We start from the raw sequence: 20,980 nt of genomic DNA, 5'->3' as shown, positions 1-20,980 counted from the left end.
GCAGAATGAGTTGCGAGCTAAATTATTGAGGCTTTCATATAAAGGAGCGATGAGCTGAAGTCTACTCTTAAAAGGGGACGTAGTACATCAGACATTCACAAAAACATAGGACACGCATTCAAACCCACACACATATACACAAACATTCGGCGCCTTGTTTGTGTAAAGTCTTAATGGAGTCACCCAGACGCGCAGGCAGGCAGGGTGGGAGACTGGGCCACACATTCTGCTCTGCTGACGATCCCACATCCAAACTCAGAAAGCCTCAGGAGAAGAAGAAGCGCCGTGAGACCAAACTGACATGTTGCCATTCAATAACTGAAAACACATCGACGCCGCGGGTGTCACCGCATTTTTTATTCCCCAAAAGGCAGAGGGGGATTCCAGGGTCCGTCGATGCTAACTGCAGGTTGTTGTTTTTCACTCCTCCTTGTGTAAAAGTGTATTTTTGGGGAGTGGGTTCTTCTCGAGGTCAGACTTCTCCCCCGTGTTCGGCTCCGTCTGGCTGGAAGAGGTCCAGCGGCGGCGCTGCCGGCTCTGTGGTCCCATCACTCAGGGTCTTGGTTTACTGGGTGGATCAATAGTTAACTTGCTGCGGGTTACACTAAGCCGTAGATCTCAACCGCTGCATAATAGACCTCTTGGCAGATTTCTACCCCGATGCTGAATTGCGGTGACCCAAAATGACTACAGGCCCAACCCGCCTGTCGGGGTCACCCAGCCAATTAGCTTATCGGTGCTTTTGCTCTTAGGCAATGACCAAAGAACATGTTTTTTATGCCATTTTTCTCTTTTTTTTTCTCTAACCTATATTTTTATTAAGGGGATTTTCTTTCTTTTGTTCTTCTTTGTCTGTATAGTCATGTTTCCCCCTTACAGTACATTTTTGTTCAGCCAGACCCTAATCTGTATTTGTTTTTATGGAGGGTTGTGTAGGTGGCTGCCTAAATAACTTGACACAGCGTAACCAGCCAATTAAATCAACAACGAGGAAGCCTACTAGAAAGGACAAAAATAGATTACATCCATTTGTGAAAAAAGGACATTTTGTGCTCTTACAGTTCCAATTAATGATGTGGCAATTGTCTGTTGACTGATGATTTATTAGTACTGTATGTGTCATGCTTCACTCTCAGCCATTTTCATTGAAGCAACCCCCTTCGCTCCCGGCTATTTTACTGGATTTGGACTGATTTTGCAAATTCCCACAGAATATTGTGTTCTATTGCTACAAAAACATGGAACCTACCAAAAGAAACATTTGAGTCTCTTCTTTCATCAGAAAAAAACCCCTATATTTCTATCTGTTTCCGTTTTGCAGAAATTAGCATTAGAATATAGTTAAGTTTCATCCTTATTCACAAATCTGTTTTAAACTGTGGGGAAAACAGCTAGTTTGCAACATGACCTGGTTGATCTCTTATACTCTGCTGCCACCTGCTGGCCGTTTTTGTAATAGCTACAATTGATTTAACCGTTCTCTGCAGTTCAGAGGCTGAATCAAAGCCTTCTGTATGCTCTAGAAAAAAAAACACACACACACAAAATCCGTATAAATATGTCTTTGGGACACTGGTAATATTTAAAATAGAATGTATTTATACATTTTGGGGAGCAAATGAGTAAGTACCAATTTTCTTCAGGTGGTTCCCAAATTACAGTGCATGAAAACCTGTGAGTCATTAAGAATCCGAAGATCGAAAAAAAGTAAAAATCTATCCTCAAACTGAATCTTACTTTTCTGCTTGATGGAAATTACGTACTTGGCAAATTGTCAGTTTAAGTGTGTTCACTTTCACACCCGCTGTCATATTTAGCTCTCCACTCTTGAACCTGAAGGTTATGTTTTTCACTTGAATTGTTACCTTATTAGCATGTGTGCTCATTAGCAGCAGGATCCACAACGTGTGGTCAGTAAACACGTTAACATTACGCTATCCGTCATCAGATGTCTGCCACACATCTAATTATCCACAGTTTGTAATCAGTTAACAAAGTCTTAGACTTGAGCATTTTATCTGTGGAATATCAATGAACAATTGGAATTTAAAATAAAACCAAATATTGCAATGCTCTTGTCTTCCCAGTGACCATCTCTACCAGTGTGTCATTTGATGGTCTGTTGGTGACGGGCCTCTACACCTCCACACCCGTCCAGTCTGCTCCCATCCCCGCGCCGGCTGCTTTTGGCTTCGGTAAGTCTAAGATGTATCCCTCGGTGTGGCGTCCTCAGCAGTGATCTGAAGGCTAGAAGGCTAGGCTCTTCATTGCATGCTCAACTTAGCAGACACTCACTGATGACTGGAATGACGAAGTTTCACGGGGCGCACGACCCAGCTCAGTGAGCCACATCCGTTCCCAGAATGAGTAGAAGACCATTTCCCCACTTTTGTTGTGACAGGCTATGATAGATGAAGAGTGGGAAAGGCTGAGCAAGAAGACTGGACTTTTGAGAGTTGAAGCACAGTGTAGCTACTAGTGGTTAGCATGTCGACCTCACAGTTCTGAGGTTCCAGGTTCAAATCTCTGGCCTATCTGTTTCTTGAGCATGTGATATGGGAACAAATTAAGCCCACATGCTAGCAAAAACTATATGTGTTTGAAGAGGTTCTTCTAAAAGGGGAAGAGGTCAAATAATGAGGGGCGGGGGGGATTTCCCCATTATTGTTTAAGGGGTTAAGAAAAACCTAGCGCAGGGCTCCCACTAATTACAACAAATGCATTTAGCCTTATGGTGAGGGTTATTTTTAATCATTTGTTTGTCTTTCTTGAATATGTGGAAACGTATGGTCCATTGATACCTAATGCATCATGTTGTTCGATAACTCATTTTGTATAGCCATATTACTACACCAGATCAGACTTACTACAATACATGTTCAAAAATGTTTGTCACTAGAGGGTAGTACAGGGTACTTGCACATTGAGGTACTGGCACATTGGAATTTGAATTTTTTGAAAATGGCACAATCACCTTTACACATCATCACACTCTTAAAATAATTGCTATTTATTTTTTATTTAATAAATAAAAAGTCTTTTTTTGTTTTGTTGCAAAAATCATCTCCTCATGATGCAAATGGTAAAAAAATTTGTGTTTCCTGAAAAATCTAAAAACAAAACAAAAAAACCTGTTGATTATTTTAAGAAGGCATCGATATGTGTTTTGTTTGTTTGTTTTGTTGTTTTTGCCAGGCCTGATGTGTGTTAAAAATGTCATGTGTTTTCACACGTTTCGACCAATTTTTCATGGCAAACAGCACATCGCCATGGCAACAGCGTTAGAAAATATAAAAAGCTATAGCTCCAACAAACTTTTTTTTGTAGGTCTCTGGCTGTTACATATACTTCCCGTAGATCTTGGTGAAATAAACAACTGGGGCTGTGTCGTTAAAACATTCTAGGGGGCGCTACAGAGCCTTTTTTTTTTTTTTAAGCCACACAATTAACTATTATAATATTGATTATTTTGACAGGTCTGATGAGTGTTTTCACTAATGTGAAGACAGTCAAAATCAGCCAAATTTTTCTTGGTAAACACTGCCTCGCCACAGCATCAGTATTCGGCGGTCTCTGCTCGAGATCCTAATTATAGCTGGGAGCAGTCAGTATTCTCATTTGGTGGCGTTGAGGTCACGAATCTGAAGTTCTTCTACAATAAACTCATCCTAACATGCTTTTTAGGGACATTGTCTATTCATACTGGCCGGGGTAGAAAAGACCCTTCTCCAAACATTCAAACCAAAAAATGGAGACAAAGAATTGGGCAAAATGCTTTGGTGAGATATGCAGAACTAACAAAATCTGAAAGGTCTCGTCCTACCCTTAATCGATTGATCAATTGATTGAAGAGGTATTTTTTTAAGGGGTTACGGGTAGTCTAACTGAAGTTCTTGCAGTTAGCCTGGTCCATCTGTATTCCTTGTTATTTGACTATTGACAATGGCCCTGTGATGGGCGACTAATTCAGCTAGGCAAACATTGCTTGATTTAGATGTCGTGCTACATGTTCACTTCACATACTAAAATGTATTCTGCATTTAAGCAACCGAGTCGAAGCCCACCTTGACCTATTTCTGGATAAACAGAGAATGTTTAAAGTCCGTCAAGTGTGAATAGATGAAGCCCTTGAGTGCAGTGGAGATTTCTGGAGGCCATTGACCAGCAATGAAGAAGTCCTTGGAGAAGAGGCCTACTGGCCCAGAATAGCTGCCCGGCGGACTCCATTCATTCAGAGGCTGATCCTGACAATGTTTATTTCTTGGCGGCATTTTTTTCTGGAGATGCATTGCAACACCTTTAGTTTGGCTTGCTACTTAAAAAAAAAAGGTTTCACTATACAGAATGATGTGTAATAGCGTATACATAATAACAGTTTCCAAAAATCCTGTTACAATTTTTTTTTTTTTAAATCTATTATATTAAATAGAGTGGGATTTTTAGCTGTGTGCAATTTGGGTAAGTGTCACAAAAACCAAGCTTCCCCATAGACAAAGAGCTTCATCAGTTTGCTCGAAGAAAGCTTCTGATGCGTAAAAGAGCTAGAGACACTTTGAAGAGCAAGATGTGGACCAGGGGCCGGTGAGGGTCACGCAACTCAACAAGAGAGTTTTACAATCCTGGTGTTTAGTGTCTCGGAAGGGGTGTGGCTCTAATCCTTCTTAAGGGAGGCATTCACACAGAATTCAATAGAGAAATGCACATCCACACTCCAGCTGTGTACAGCTGTTTGAAAGGCGAGTGGCAGGGGAGCATGTGGCTGACAGATGTATCAGCGCGAGAAGCAATATGAACCTTTGGACTTGAAAGCTGAAACATCCTTGCATCGGCACCATTTATTGTTGCCCTGCATTTTCTTATGGCTTGACTGTTTTAAGTTAAAAGTAAATGTATTACGCCCGTTTACCACATCGTTAGATGCACTTGAAAAAACAATGACATCCCAAGTAAACAACATCACGGACTTGTGGTTAGCAAGCCTCACAGTCGAGAGGCTCTTCGCATGCTTGCATTCCATAAACTTCCATGTTAGGTTCATTGAAGACTGTAAATTGACCGTAGGACCGTGTAAATGATTGTTTTATGATGCTGACCAGTCCAGGGTGTGTAATGCCTCTCGCCCAAACTGTGCCGTGATATGCTCCAGCTCGCCTGCAACCCTAATAAGGACCTGCACCATAGAAAACGGATAGTTGAAATTAATAAGCTGCAATTGGCCGCCTTTTGCCCAATGACAGCTGGGATAGGCATCTGCGACACTTGTGGAGTTAAGCGGTTCAGAGAATGGATGAAATTAATAAGTGGAGTCAAATGCCTATTACTTCTTACTGACCGAATGGAGCTGACCCTTGTGAGGACTAAGCGGTTAAGTAAATGGATGGATGGATGGAAAAACTAACTGAAGCTACATCTTAGGTTTCTAAAGCTAACTAAAACAACCTATAATTATAGCGAAAATGTCCTTCGTTTTAATCTTTGTCAATGAATATCATGCATGAGCTTTTGGGGTTAATTTTTTTATGTATTTATTTCAGTGTTGCTGTACATCCATAGCTACAGAAGAAGGGAGGCCAGTTAATTATTCGCGACCTTTTTATTTTAATCTTGCACTCGTCAAATACTTCATATGTTAAAGAAAAAACTAAAACTAATACTGAAAAAAATGAAAACTAAAGCAAAGCATTTTTGAAAAAGTTAAAACTAATAAAAACTTCCAGGTTTAGTGGATGGTTGGGACCCAAATGCAGGGAAGCAGGGAGGTAAAGCAAGTATGTGCTATAAAAAAAGAGAGAAGTAATTAGACAAAAATTTAAAGGCAAACAAAGTATTCAGGTAATCTTAAAACACCAGCAAAGTCCCAAATCACGTCAAAATAAAAAACAGACAAGACCTACGTAGAGCGGCACCATAGACTGTGAATGGCAAAATATGACTTACAAAATTTTAGATATTTGTTCATTTTTATTGTTACTTTATTAACAAACAATTTATCAGACTCAGCCATTTTTGTTGTTTACATTTTTCTCGAACGCTTCGAGGTCGACAATCCGAGTGGGGTTAATGCAATTTCCTACTTTCCTTGAATGCAGCATAAGGGCTCAGCTTGTGGAAGTCACGTGACCAAACCCACATAACAGCTGAGCCGTGACGCTCGTTACCTGAGTGAGGTGTGTGTGTTATTTTTGGTAATAGTAATTGCTAGCACCTTGCGTATGATTGCATAAATTCAATTTCGTTGTACTTGTGCAATGATAATAAAGTCATTCTATTCTATTTAAGTGACAAAATGGCTACCCCCTGAAATGGATAAATGTGGGTGGATTTGGCTGCTTACTTCCTATTCCTATTATTCCACAAACACAATATTAATCAAAATGCTGTGTTTAGACTTGTGGGGGCGCATAGAACATATTATGAAGAACATTTTGGACTTGATTGCCCCTTTCAACAGACAAGAAAGGGTATGTTGGGGTTTGTGTTAGACTGTTGTTTAGTGGTTGGTGTGGTCAGACAAGCCTGCCATTCCCCACTCTATTGTGTCACACTTAGTCAAACTCATTAAACCAGTGCAGCAAGTTGCACTGTTCTTCTTCTGCAATCCTTTTATGTTTTTTATTGGCGGGTTCGGGTGGGGGGGGGCTCTGTCACATGGAATGATAGAGAGACGCACATACAGACGCCACTGCGTGGAGACAGTGAAGGGAAAGTTTTATTGGCTTTCTTTCGTTCTGAATAACAAGGCGCTTCATACTACATTTGTAATAAAAGTGTGAGGCTTTGGGGAGCTGTCTTTTTACCGCGTCAGAACTTAACACCCACTCGTCGAATTAGCCCAATGGAGCAATTGCGCTGTTAGACAGAGTAATGTGAACAATGTCACATTTTTCTGCTTCGAGTCAGGAGCTTCACCACGAGCCGCCGGGTGGCTCACCACAGACCTTTTGGGCCGGCGTTATTACTCAGCTATGACGAGTGCGGAATCAGTTAAGCTGGAGATAAAAACATTGTGGGAGCCAGACATGGTTAAGAAAGAAGGAGTGTAGAATGACATATGCCGCCTCATAAAATATGCTGACACAGCAGTTAAATTCACAACATGCACTTGTTATGTGGGTTAGTGTGTAAAAAGATTCATTCGGGTCTATTGTGAGATGAGATGCTGCCTGAAGAGCAACTTCAGTGTGGCCTGACTCAGCTGCTGGAGAATTCCGTCCGACTGCTTCATGTTTTTCCCCTTTTGACGTTTACTCTATTTAGAGTGCTTTGTTTCCATTCCAGCCTTTTGGCTTTCCCAAACGGAATGCACACAGTCGTCTAACCATTATCCTCTGGGGATTTCTATTAAGGACAACACCAAATTGACATGTTTTTCTTAAATTTGCATTTGATACAACAGTTAGCTGTAGTACTGCACTGCAATGATGAGGTGATTAAACCTCAGAAACAAGAACCTTGATGGAAATAAACGTGTCATGGTCCAACTGCTGTAATTGCAAAATCTTTTCCATCACGTAAAAAAAAAAAAAGACAAGAGTGCATAGCCCTTGTAAAAGTCTCCCTTAATATTGAAATGATGGGGATGAACCAGTCTTTATTGCAGAGATACACAGAAAAGCAAAGTGGTGAGATTAAAGTGAAGGCGATGAGTGCTGAGCGGGAGGGGCAATTTGGACAAAGTGTGCATAAAAAGGGGCAAATGGCGAGCAATGAGCAAAGAAAAGGAGATGGTGAAAGGCGGGTGGGTGGTTGCGAGAAAGCGGATGGGATCATGATGGGTTGGCGTTCCATCACACCCGGTGTCTGGGTGGCTGATTGGTGTTGCTAAGCCTCTCACAACACGGCCATTGATGGATGGCTCATTCGCAGGGTGATGTTTATTTTGTCATTCATTTGCATATTTGTATGCATTTGCGACACTGCTCTCTTATGCCGGCTAAGGCCAGTGCTCATTTGGGTATGATGGAACTGGCTGGCTGACAAACGGACAGCTTAGTGACAGGGACATCAAGCCCCCAGTCTGTCCTCATGACGGATGGCTTCCTGCTTGCACACGAGCTATTAGAGATGAAATTCGGCTGCACCTTGACCTGCAGAGGAGGGGGCAGCTTAGGGTGTGTGTGGTCAAAATTGCAATGGTTTCTGCATGAAAACACGCAGCGAAAATAGACACACTCATATAGTAGCCTTCATTTGTGATGGCAGTGAACCTCAGTTTCCCATTTAAACTTATCAAAACACACATTTTAAGTATTTCTTAAAACCTGTTCTCGCTCTTGCTGTCAAGAAGTGGGAGATTGGCGTATAACGTCACTTTGAGGAAACGAGAAGACTCATTCTCACATTTCTACAAATGCAGGAAAAGTGCGTTTGCTTCAAGCTTTTTTTTTTTACTTCCAATTAAAGTTTACAGTAAAACTGACATGTCAAATAAAAGAGATTTAAAAAACGAAATCAGCCAAACCATATAATTTCATCTAACGAAAGTCCGCCAGCTTAATGCTAACAAATAAAATACAACGGGCTAACACCGTAGACGGGCAAATGGGAATTAGTATAGATGTTGCTGATACAGTCATTAATATGTAATTATAAAGCTTCAAATCATTGCTCTTCACTCTAGAAATGAATTGGTTAAAAAAAACTACCAATCCATTGGCTTGCTTACCCAATAGATTAGTCAAACATTGACCATTCCGGGTGGTTACGGGCATACCAATTTTAGTGGTTAGCCAAACACCCAATGTAATAGGTTACAATAGAAAGTAAGTCTAGATAGATCACTTAAAAATATATTTATTGTATCAATTTATTGTATTCTAACTGTATTTATTAATTATTATAACTGATTGCAATATATTATAATATATAATAAAGTGTTTAAAAATGGAAATGTGTGTCTAAATAGATCACTCAGCATGACCAGCTCAGTGGACTAGTGGTAGAGTGTCTCCCCTGAGACTGGGAGGTTGTGGGTTCAATCCTTGGCCGGGTCATACCAAAGACTATAAAAATGGGACCCATTCGCCGACCTGCTTTGACACTCAGCATTATGGGTTGGAATTGGAGGGTTAGATCACCAAATGATTTCCGAGCGTTTCTCACTGCTTCTTTAGGGGTTGGGTCAATTGCGGAGAACAAATTTCGCCCCACTTAGGTGGGTTTGACAATCAGTGGTAGCCTACATTTGTCAGCCTCTAACACAGATTAACCAATATCTTGGTCAGAATGACCAATTTGTATCTGTTGGCCCAATCATTAATATACTGTATATTGGTTGAAAACACCTACCATTCTAGAGTGGTTGTTTTAACCAAAGGATCTGTCGGGCACGTAACTACCAGCTAGATAGGTCCAATCTGTTTTTAGGGTGTAACACACAGGGGTCAACAACACATATAAGCAAGGCTTGAGGTACTAGTGACCCGACTTTTTTCCCCAGAACTTTCCAGAACAGAACAGAACTACACATTGTTTATTTGAAACAACCACAAAACCTCCACTACCTTATTGCTAACATACAATTGCAAACTCCATAGGCACACAGGCTACCAATTGGCTGTGTTGTTCCCAATGTATATCTGAAAACAAATGGTGCATGTATTTTTTATCCTCTGCGAAGAATGTCACGAGAATAGAGACCACAGGTGGCCAAAAGTGTACACAAGATTGAGTAGCACAATGTACATTGCAGTGTGACAAAAAGATTGACCGGTAATTCTTAACTTTATGTTTTTATAAAGTATAAAATGATTGATTTTTTGAGATTTAAAAAAACCGCATTATTAGATTTTGGTTTTGTTATTATTATATTTTTTGAGAGGCTGAAAACACCAAAAATACTCACAGGCATATATTCTCTCTGTGGAAAGAATAACTATTACTGCTGCTTAGTAGGGGGCCTTCTCTGTCTTTTCTTCTCGCTCATAATTGCTTTGCATCTAAGAGCTCAGTGCTGCCTGGCATGTTGTGGCAAACTAAATGGAAGAACATTTCTTTGGGGGGGGGGGGATCACTGTATTTGCAATCATGTTTTTAAATTCTGATTTCCACCCTCATCCATTTTCAAGACTGAAGGTCGTCTGTTTTCGCCCTCTCAAAGAAAGCGATTGAATGCGGGCTGATGAGAGATGGCAGCTCATCATGTCGCTGTTTACGCAAACACACAAACCTTGTTTTGCAGCCTCTACCTATAGTCTCACGCGGATCTCCCCTGAGAGCGCAACATACCACCCCTACTAATACACCTCTCATCATCCAGCTCCCTGCTGAGTGTGTGTGTGTGTGTGTGTGTGTGTGTGTGCCGGGGGAAAGAGGAACGCTGTAGTGGAAGCATGTTGCAGGGCGAAGGAAGGCGTTCCCATGGGGGAGCGAAGCTGTCAGTCCCTGGGAGACTTCAAACACGTTGCCTCCCTGTGATCAGCCTGCTTCCTGGTTCTCTGCTGACAGCTCCCTGACTGCGCCACTTACACTTCTTCACACACACACATACGCGACGGAGCAGATAGATACGCACCACCACGAGAGCGCCGCACACTCTCCGACTTATCTATTCATTCCACAACGCATTCTCGCATTCAAGATGCGCACATCTGCTCTGACATCCTTCATTACAATAACCTTGAACGCTGACACCAGCTCTTGAGAGTCCCAAACTGTTGATGCTTGGCTCGCAGTTGAAGAGAGGGGAAGCAAGTTGGTGCTGGCAGCAGCAGCAGAGGCGGTGAGGATGTTAATAATGATGATGATGACTTATCTAAGCCATTACTCCTTACCCCGCTCAGGGCTCCTCGTGATGGATTCATTAGTGCAGAAGATGAAATGAGTTGTCAGGAGCAGGAGTTATTTGTGTTCTCTGAGGCACAAACTTGAGAGTGGGAGATCGACTGGGACGGCTGGTTGTAATGCTTGCTGCCTTTCTGGCCCGCTCCTCATGAGTCTTCTCTCCGTCTCCTTCGCAATGACAAGAGGCTGATAACAGGCGGATAAACATTTTCTGAATCCCAAGGACGCTTGGGTGATGATGCATCACAAGTCAAGTCCGTCCGTGCGCAAAGCTCCCCTGCCTGCCAGTTAAAAGCGAATCCACCTTCAAAGAATTCAGAGAGCCGTCTCCATTATTAATTCAAGCGATATCAAGAGCAGAGTCCAGACTAGTGCATTAGCGATGGCCATACCTGCCAGCACAATTGTACTCACCTCTCCCCTGTATAAAGGGAAAGTCAACCTAAACATTAGTATATTATTAAGAACATTTTTCTTCTCCTTCTCCTGTAGTGCATTTTAAGCTTTACCGTGTTTCCTGCGCGTAAACAAGGCAGAAGATAGACCGCCTGTGATTGATTTCAAAGCATGTGTGTCGTGTCCATTTTCTCGGAAAGCGGCAAGCGTGGGCCGTGGCTCCAGTGTGTGGTCTCACTTGAGCTGGAGTTATTTTCTGCCACACTGAGAGATTGGTTCCATGCCAGAAAGCAGGAGAGGTAGAAATATAGATGGCATTTGACTCCGAGACTCGTATTTCTGTGCACGCTGTCGAGTTTGCGTCAGTTTCAGCACAAAAGGCAAGTTGGCTTTGAAGTGTGTCTTCTGTGGCGTCATCTTCCATACCTCCGCATGCACCTTTCAAAGTGAGTGGGCACCCGTGGGCTCGGCGTGCAAACGCGGCAAAAGTGATTTTTACAAAGCCTTCTCGGCCTCTGAGCTCTATTCATATTTAAAGTTCCCTTGCAGGGAGTGTTAAAACAGTTGAAGTGTTCTTTGCTGCTGCGAGATGAGGAGGACGTGTGGTGATTCTACAGATTTCTTCACCCCAAAAGGACTGGATCGAATCTGACCATCCGTTCTTTTAAAGCCTCAAAGAACCCCTCCGCTCACTCAGTTTCAATCTGACCCATATTTTGTCAGTAAAAACAGTTTTTAACCTCTTCTGTTTTTCGCTCTCCTTCAGAGCCAGGATGGAGTCATGATTAGTCCGCTGCCTCTCAGCTCCAAACCTCGTTCGTATTCACAATTAATTACACTAAACCGCAATTAGCATGTCACATACATGCTGCGGCGCAAGGGGCGACATGCTTTGCTTCCCCTTGGCTTTCCACTGGCCCTTCACCTGTCGCCGTGGGTGTCATTCATTCTCAACATGTATGTCAGGACACAGCCTGCGAGAGCGCAGCCCCACCAGTTTGTTTATTTGCTGTCTGGCGGTCCGCGGACGTGGGTGCCAGGAATTAGCACAAGTCAAATCAGATTAATTAATCCCCGGTTCAAACTATTAGTCGAGGAGTCGCATTGAATTAAAAATCAAATTAGCCTTGGCGCCTGCCGGTGAAGCTGCTGTGATGTGTGCCTGCCAAGCCACGGTGACACATATCCACAGAAGGCTCATGGCTGTCACTGATGGTTGGACGTGTAGCGGGATGGAGGAAAAGTGGGTGCACAAGGACAAGAGGAACGGCAACTTGGTGACTTTGCCACCCCCGTGTGGAAAGTTTCTCCTCAGGCTCACAGTTGGCCGACCTCCCATGGGTGCTCCTACACGGGCTCCAGTCCACCAGCGCCAAGTCGTGTCACTCCAACATGGCCTTTAAGTCACACTTCACCCTGATTGATTATATAATGTATTCATCTTGAGCTTGACCTGGAGACATCAAAAGATAATCAAATCAGAGTTCAAGCCAATAATGTGGCAGTTAAAATTAAGTTAAATAGCCTATGACCTATGAGAAAGAATTTAACACACAAGAGTTCAATACCCTCACTGTTTTGAGGGAGTAATAGTCAACCATTTTTACACTGAGGTGGGCATTCCGTCAATACTGGCGGAAGGTTCGTCAATCCACCCGTTTTCTTGACGATTGACTGGAAACTTCTAATATTGACGGAAGTGGGTTTTCGTCCATCAATGTAATCAATACCTTTGTTTGTTTTGTTTTGTTTTCTTGAGAGCTCAGTATTGTTCAATCGGTATTTTTACAGATTCGACATGTCATCTTCATTGCTCTGTCTTTTTTATTTTATTTTTATTTTTATTTTGTATGTGCGCGTGTATGTGTGCATGTGAGTGTGTACTCATTAGTTCACCTAAAACCTATTAAAAATCCCATACCGTTCACCTAAACCGAATACTTTAGAATCCAGCTAGAGTCGTGAGGTTGTCAGGAGACCCGAGGAAGGATCAAAGAAAGGAAAGTGAAATGTAATCAATACCAACTGAAGGACTATATTGTTTTTATTGGTACAACCGTACTCCACACATTGTGACATTTTTGGCGTAGAGACAGAAAACCACTTACTGACTTGCTAAAGTTTGTTTATATGATAAAAAAAAATGTCACCCCTCACCAGTTCATCACAATAATAGCAATGAGGGAGTGACGGCCTGATGGACCAGTGAAATTTTGTGACGGTCCTACAATAGCGGTTATAATTAGCTATGGCTGAAGTGCGGTTACAATAGGGATGACAGATTGAAAGATCAACGATTACATTTGGTCTGGCTTCGGACTGGTTTCCTGGTCTTTGATGAATAACGGACCGTCAAAATTCACTGACGCGCCAACCTCTGTTTAACATTCACAAAGCTTCTTTTCAAAATGTCAAATTTCCTCTGTCAGCTTCTACCTTTACATCTATAATCCCTGTAAACTATTTCATTGGAACTTCTGAAGTTGGACTAAATCCTTTTCTGGGACACCAGTCAAACCTTGCCATTATACAATCTTTATGAACTGCCCAGGCATTGTAAAATTGCCAGCTGAGAGTGGGAGATCACTAAAATGCGTTGTAGATGAAGATACATTTCTGTGATTGTGTCCCCCCCCCCCCCCCCTATAACAGGACAGAAAAACGTCTTATTGTCTTACAGCATTGGAGGAATATTTTTGCCCCAAAATTTTGTTCATCAGACTTTTCAACATTTTCATTCCTGTTTATCGAGCAGTAAAAGTGGAATGCTTGTGTATCTACTTGCATGAACACATATAAATATTCAGCACATAACGTATTTGCATGTGTGTTTGGGAAATGGCTGGCGAGATGGATGGTAATGGCTGCGCAGAGAGGTGAAAGTGTCATTCATCAAACAGGGCGCAGCTCCAAAACAACACTTTGATTCATTCAGAACAACATTAATTTCAATGATGACACATGAGTTCAGGGGGAATATTATTATGCCTCACCTCGCTCCATTCATCATTTATGCTCGTAAGACTTGTAGCTCTTGAAAGAACACACCACAGAGAGGTGATAAGTATAAGCGGTTATTTAGTCTACACTTTTTAGTTTGGTGTTGTTTAGTATTTGACAGTAGGTATGTTGTAATAAAACTTGAAAAGGTTCAACTATGAATGGCTATGTTTGTATCGTGTACATGTGTGGCGTTGTGTTCAGGAATCTATAAAGGATGCTGTGAGACATTGGAGCTAAATTAAAAGTATTGAATTAGAGTATTGTCCTTTCAAAATGTGTTTTATTAGGATAAAAGACAATTCCTGTAGTTTTTTTTTTTATGTTTTAGACTAGATGATGCACAGTTAGCATATCACCCCCAGGTGTCCTTTTCTCCGCTCACATTTTCCCACAATGTGCCGTATCCCCTCATTGGCGGACCATTGGCATCTTTCACCACCCACATTAATGCACAGCTTCTTCCTGGCAGCGTCGCACCTCGCCACACGAGCGCTGAGCCTTCTCTGCGGTACAAACAGAGATGGATACCCGTTCCAGCCAATGGCGGAGCCGAATCAAGTTCGTGGCCATGAGACTAAAGAATGGCTGAATGCAGCACAACACACAAAGCCATACACATATCACATGGGCTCATTCAGCAGCACAAAAGTGTATGGGGACCCGACTGGAGCTGCCAGGGCTTGTGTGATGTATCATTTATGTCACCATTGTGTGGCCTTCTCGTCAATATGTTGACAGGAGCCTTCTGCCTCCATGTTGGAGGATTCCCATACATACACAGCCCTTTTATATATTAGAACGATCCAACGTGTTTTAAATTACGAGTTGATAATAGGCTTACCTGGGATTTTATCGATTGTATCAGTGTGATATTGCATACATGATAAACACACAAAGTGAACCTGGAGATATACATTTGCGTCATAAAGATTCATCTTGCATTTTAAAATGACTGTTGACTGTTTAATCAAGGAGGGATTTCTATTAAATAAATCAAATCATCTCATCATCTCACCTCATGATTATGAAAGCGCTCCTGGTGGTGTCTGCTTGTATCCCAATGAATGCAAATGTGTGCCAGCTAAATGGATTTGCTGGAGATTGCATGTAAACAACTGAAATGTTTCATAATGACCTCAAAGCTATAAATACTTCAAATTTTAGACTTTACCTTTTATCTTTAACATCAGTGTATGACCTTATAAGATATTAGCTTCTAGCCAGATGCGAAATGGTGCTTACTGTATAAATTGCATTTGTGCACACGGATTTGAACGGTGCCTCTCTAACGATGATTTCTAGTGCCAGTGCGCAGGCTCCTGCTGCTCTTGCATCGCAAAGTCAGTGCCAGGCCGAGCCACCGTTCGCCCATCTGCTCCGTCGGGAGATTCTCACTCCATTTAGTTGACTTGATTTGCGCTTGGCTTTGCAAAGTGAGAAAAAAAGAAGGCAAATGAAAATGCTGTATCACAAAAGGCAGATGCCAAAGAGGACACATTTAAAGGGAATGAAACGAACCACTTTGGTTATGATTGAAGGCGGCTTTGACCACACCCACACTGGCGCAGCCCCACCTTACAGTGCCTACGATCTGTGAAATTGCCAGCATCGGTTCTAACCCGCCAGTGCAGGATTTATGCCGGTCACCAAAATAGTTCTCAAGGTCTTAAACTGACCAAAGTGGTCTAACAAATTCTAAAAACATGTTGAATTTAACTCCCATGAATGTTCAGCAACCTGAATTTGGCAGTATGATTCATGCACTATTTTTTAACTGAAAAACGTTGACCAAGCAATCCTGTGTTAGCACCTTTGTCTGGGTCACACTTACAGTAAATGAGTAGTTTACAGAAAAGTTGAAAGATTTCGACATCAGTTGTTGAAATATCATATGTTTCTCTGTTATCGAATAGAAGAGTGAATGAACAAGGGTACGGTCACAGGGGCTTAGCACTTTGTTATATATTTGCATTTCACAGCGATGAAAGCGCCTGTGTCTCCTCCTTTGCTCATCCGCCTGTGCAGAGCCAAGCGTGTCGGCACTCCAAAGCGCACATTGTTGAACTGAAACATTTGCTGTTTGGATTTCATTGAATAATAGTGATCTTTTATCCCACTCGCTCCTCAACATGAAAGAGGACTCGTTTGGTTATTTGCATTTTATGCCCCAGCGTGTTTTTCCAATGGGAAAAGACATTTTCTGAGTTGTCCTGGAGTGCGTCAGTCTTCCTTTTCATCTTCACCTCACCTTCTCTGCAACCATTTCTTGTTCTCTCTTTTCCCGTGTGTCTCTCTCCAATGTGTCTCCTCACCCGCTGGTGCCCATGTAAAGCTTTAACTGTTGGCATTTGATCTTAAAACCACAGTAAATTCTGTAGAGGAAATTTGACTTTATTTAGTTTTGGAGTATTTACACTTGGAAGAAGGAAAGAACTGAAAAATAAAAGTTACTCAAGGGTTAATAAGGATGCCACTCCTACTGTTTGTTTATATCCAAGAGGAGACCAAACACAGTGTTTTTGGTCTCTTGACATACTACTAACACACAGCAGGAGCTGCGTGGCTCAGGGGGTAGATTGGCATCTCCCAACCTTAAGTTGTGGGTTTGTTCATCAATCATTGAGTGACTTTATTATTATTATTATTATCATTATTAAAGAGGACATGAAGGTAGCTGGTGTGAGAGCAGAGGATGCAGAGGACAGGGTTAGATGGAGGCAACTGATTCGCTGTGGCGACCCCTGAAGGGAAAAGCCGAAAGGAAAAGAAGAAGATTATTATTTTTAATTTTACTCTCTTCCAAGTGTCAATTTGACTCTATTTAGAGTGGGACCAAAACAAAAAAATGTATTCTTCCAAATAGTGTTTGTGTTGAAAGCAAGTATATAAGCCTAGTATAGTCATTCTACAATAATTGTAATGTGCCACATCCAGTTTAAAAGTAAGAAACACATTTGTGTTTATATGCTATAAGCTTCCCAGAGTGCTTGTTGTCACGTGTCGTAAATCACACGTCGCATGTGCTTGCGTAGCATCACATGTGCTAAATGGTACTTCGTTTATATAGCACTTTTCCACCTTACAAGGCCACCAAAGGGCTTCACATTCAACTACTCATTCACCTGCTGATGACACATCATCAGGAGCAACTGGGGTTTCAATATTTTGCTCAGGGATACTTTGATTTGAATCGAACCCACAACCTTTAGTTTGGGATATCACTCTACCACTGAGCCACACCACCCCCACATATGTTATTATCAATTGATTATTGGCATAAATCAAGTGGTTCTACGCGAGGCTTTTAAGTTTTGTGTGATTTTACAGGAATATTTTCACCCCAAATATTTGTACAGAATTAAGACAGCAATCCATTTTAGAGTTGGTTCCTCTTTACACAGAAAGTTTACAAGTTAGCGAATGTACTAGATGCAAAGCACAGATACTCACATGCAGCTAGCAGTGTTGAATTGGAACATTTATAGTGCTGTCAACATAGTATTATTCACAAATGTAAATTGTGGGGTGAACATTATTACGGGCAGCAATGGCTGCAATGGTTTCCCTTGAAGTCATTTGTTTTGAGTCGCACATACACGATTTTGCATAATGATTTGCGCGGTGATTCAGGGACATTACAGCTTCAGCATTACAAATCATTTCATGAGCATGATTATGTTCTCAGTGTGTTGAGTTACAACTGAGGGGTGCAATGGGGAAGGGCCGGGTCGCATGTGCAGGTGAAACAGTTCGCAGTACATCCTTGTCATTTGAAGACACTTTTTTTCTTTTTTTTTTAACCCTCCTGTTTGCTGTGCATAAATGCTGACCTCCAAATGGCGACTTCGTGACGTAGAAAGACGATGAATTATCACACAATTATCTTTGCGGATAAATTATTTACGGCAGTTGTGTATTTACTGAAAGGCCCAGATGCTTCTCTGCTGACACTAGAAAGCCATTTCGTTTTGGTAAAATATTAACGCTCTCTAAATGTCTGCATCGCCAATGATGAATCATCCAGGATTGCGCCTTTGCCCTGTGATATGAAGATTACGTGCATGATGTAATTTCTCTGGTGCAATCACAGACCAACATGGACCCTCATAAATAAAAGCATTGTTATGTCAGGTGGCGCGAAAGGGGAGAAAGGTTAGGACTCAATGAATGAGGAACGGACAAAGAAAGATAGAAAAGAAAATATGAATTATCTGCAAGGGTGAGTGAAAACATTTTAATTAATCAAACGTTGGGATACCAGAGGATGGGGAAACATCACTCGGTGTCGGTCAAAGACATCATCTGAGGACAATAAAACCTAGACACAAAAGAACAATTTCTCACATTCTTTTTTTTTGATGACACAATCGCTTGTCCCATTCCACACAACAACTGCGCAGTCGGTGAAAAGTTTAGGTCGGTGTTGGAGTTGAACATTTACTTTTTATACTCATTAGAGATTATACACACTATTTCTGCTACGTTACATGCTTGCTTCACATATACTGACTTATACTGACATAAAAATCAAAGTATGGTTGGCAGAGACATTTACATACTTTAGCCTTTTTTCTCTTTGCTAATGGCCCATAAATATACTGTGTAACAATAAAAAAAATAAAAACACCAAGTATGTTAGTACGGTAACTGAGCTGCTTCATCAGATTTAAATAACACGGTTACGTCAACCGGTCCCACTATTTCATTTAAATTGGATTAATGTGAGGTGACTAAAATATAGCTAATGTTCTTAACTTAATTCTACATTATATAGTTGTGTTGAATTTACGCAATGCTGTTATGTTGAATTTACTCAACATTATGATGTTGTATTTACTAAAAGTAATTGTGTTGAATTGACCTGATATTGTTAAATAAAAAATTATCAAACCTCATCAAAATGCTAGAGCTTTTCCAACTATTAGAGCAAAATCAAGGCATATTAAGCTTTGCTTCATACTTAGCTCTCATTCACTTACTGTTGGAGCAGCATCAGGACAGGAGCAATTGGGCGCTCAGTATCTGGCTCAAGGACACTTTATCATGCTGACTGAAGAGTCAGGTATCCAACCCACAACCACTGGTGTGGGAGACAACCACGCTACCATTGATCCATGTCGTCCTACTGCAATCACACATGTTAAACATACTTAGTACAAATTAGGTTTTTTTTTGTTTGTTTTTTTGTTTTTCTTTAAGAGCTCAGTATTGTTCATTCGGAAATGTCATCATCATTGCTCTTTTATTTTTATTTTTTTAATTATTTTATTTATTTTATTATTATTTTTTTTTGTGTGTGTGGGTGAGTATGTGTGTGTGCGTGCGTGCGTGCGTGTATTTGTTAGCTCACCAGAAAACCTATTAGAAAAAATCTCATACCGTTCACCTAAACCGAACACCAGGAGACCCGAGGGGACCAAAGAAAACCAAGGAAGGTGAAATCCAGCACCGACCAGACACCCCCCACCAGAACTCCTCCCCAGCCCAAGAAACATCCAGACCCCAACACATCCAGAAAACATAAAATCAGAGAGGCCTCAAGAGACCAAAGGAGAGACTGAGAAAAGGAAGGAAGGACAGATGAAGCCGCGTGAGATCCGCAGACACCAGCCTCCACCGATTCAATAACCTGATGGGGGAAACAGATTGTGTCTGAGTTTCGGTAGATGCTGGTGTGGTGGATCTGGCATGCATGAAAATCTCCACCAAAGAGGGGAGCCGTCGACCCCGCCGGAACAGAGCAAGCGCAACACCTCAGGGCCCCCCAGGCCGCGGCAGCGCCAAAGGACGACCCCCGGGCCCCGCCAGGGCCACCGGCCGGAGAGCAAACCCAGGAGCAAGAGCGCCCCCCGCCCCAACACGGCCCGCGCCCCCGGCCCAACGCAGCAGGACGGGGCACTGCAGGCCCACCAGGCACCCCACCGGCCCCCAACCCCCGCCCCCCCCCACGACCCCCCGCCCCCCATCCACCCCCGCCACCCACCCCAACCCAGCCCCAGCACCCCCCACCCCGCAACCCCCACCCCCGCCGGCCCCCGTAGCACCGAGACCCGGGCCATGGATGGAGCCCCCGGCCCAGGGGAGGGGAAGGAAGGCGTACCGGGGAGGGGGAAGGGAGGGGGGAAGGGGACGACAAGAAGGGCAGGGGGCAGCGGCAGGGACGCAAAGAGAGGGGGAGAGGAGGAGGAAAGGTGACGAGGGAGAAGGGACAGGGAGGCGGAGGACGGGCGGGGAGAGGCGAGGAGGGAGAGGCAGCAAGGGGGAGGAAGGGGGAGGGGAGAGGGAACCACCGGGCACCCCGGCGCCCCACAGGCCCCGAACCGCGTCGCCGGGCCCAGAGCGACGGACCGCGCCGGAACGGCGCCGCCCCCGACACCAGGGAAAGCCCCGCAAGGCAGCACCCCCCAAGAGACCCAGGGAACGGCCAAGACGCAGCCGCCACCCAGCAGCCAACAGAGGGGCAGACCCGCCCACGCTCAGCCAGGGGGGACAGCACCCACAGAATTAACCCACTGGCATGCCGTGAATCCGAATATCAACCCCTGGTGCCCATCGGAGGTGAATCCGCTCGATCCCGCTGGCAGCAGCCGGGTTCCTGACTATAGAAACACAACCATTAGTTACAAATTGCCTAATACAGAAACATCAATGCAAGTTATAACGCTGCTGTGGCTCTCGCTAACAGGCAGAATTAAAATCCAAGTTTAGCTTAAAAAATTCTATATACGTAGACCATGTTTCTTTAAATTTTGACATTTGGTTTTTATTTGAGGCAGATATTTTTTCCATTAAATACATT

General features: G+C 42.8%; 1 protein-coding gene across 4 annotated transcripts in view; it reads left to right on the top strand.

The window, feature by feature from the left end:
* Positions 1–20,980, top strand: part of reln (reelin) — a 109,869-nt gene that overhangs the window by 23,735 nt on the left and 65,154 nt on the right. For all 4 annotated transcript variants that reach the window (XM_086073390.1, XM_086073388.1, XM_086073389.1 and 1 more), the window contains exon 2: positions 2,088–2,195. In XM_086073390.1, coding sequence (XP_085929516.1) covers positions 2,088–2,195 — 108 coding nt within the window. The remainder of the gene's footprint in view (positions 1–2,087; positions 2,196–20,980) is intronic.

This window comes from Leptonotus elevatus, chromosome 4 (assembly GCF_054856555.1).
Source record: "Leptonotus elevatus isolate MCC_2025b chromosome 4, RoL_Lele_1.0, whole genome shotgun sequence".
Classification (NCBI taxonomy): domain Eukaryota; kingdom Metazoa; phylum Chordata; class Actinopteri; order Syngnathiformes; family Syngnathidae; genus Leptonotus; species Leptonotus elevatus.
The sequence above is the reverse complement of the archived record's forward strand: the minus strand, read 5'-3'. Positions and strand labels throughout refer to the sequence as shown.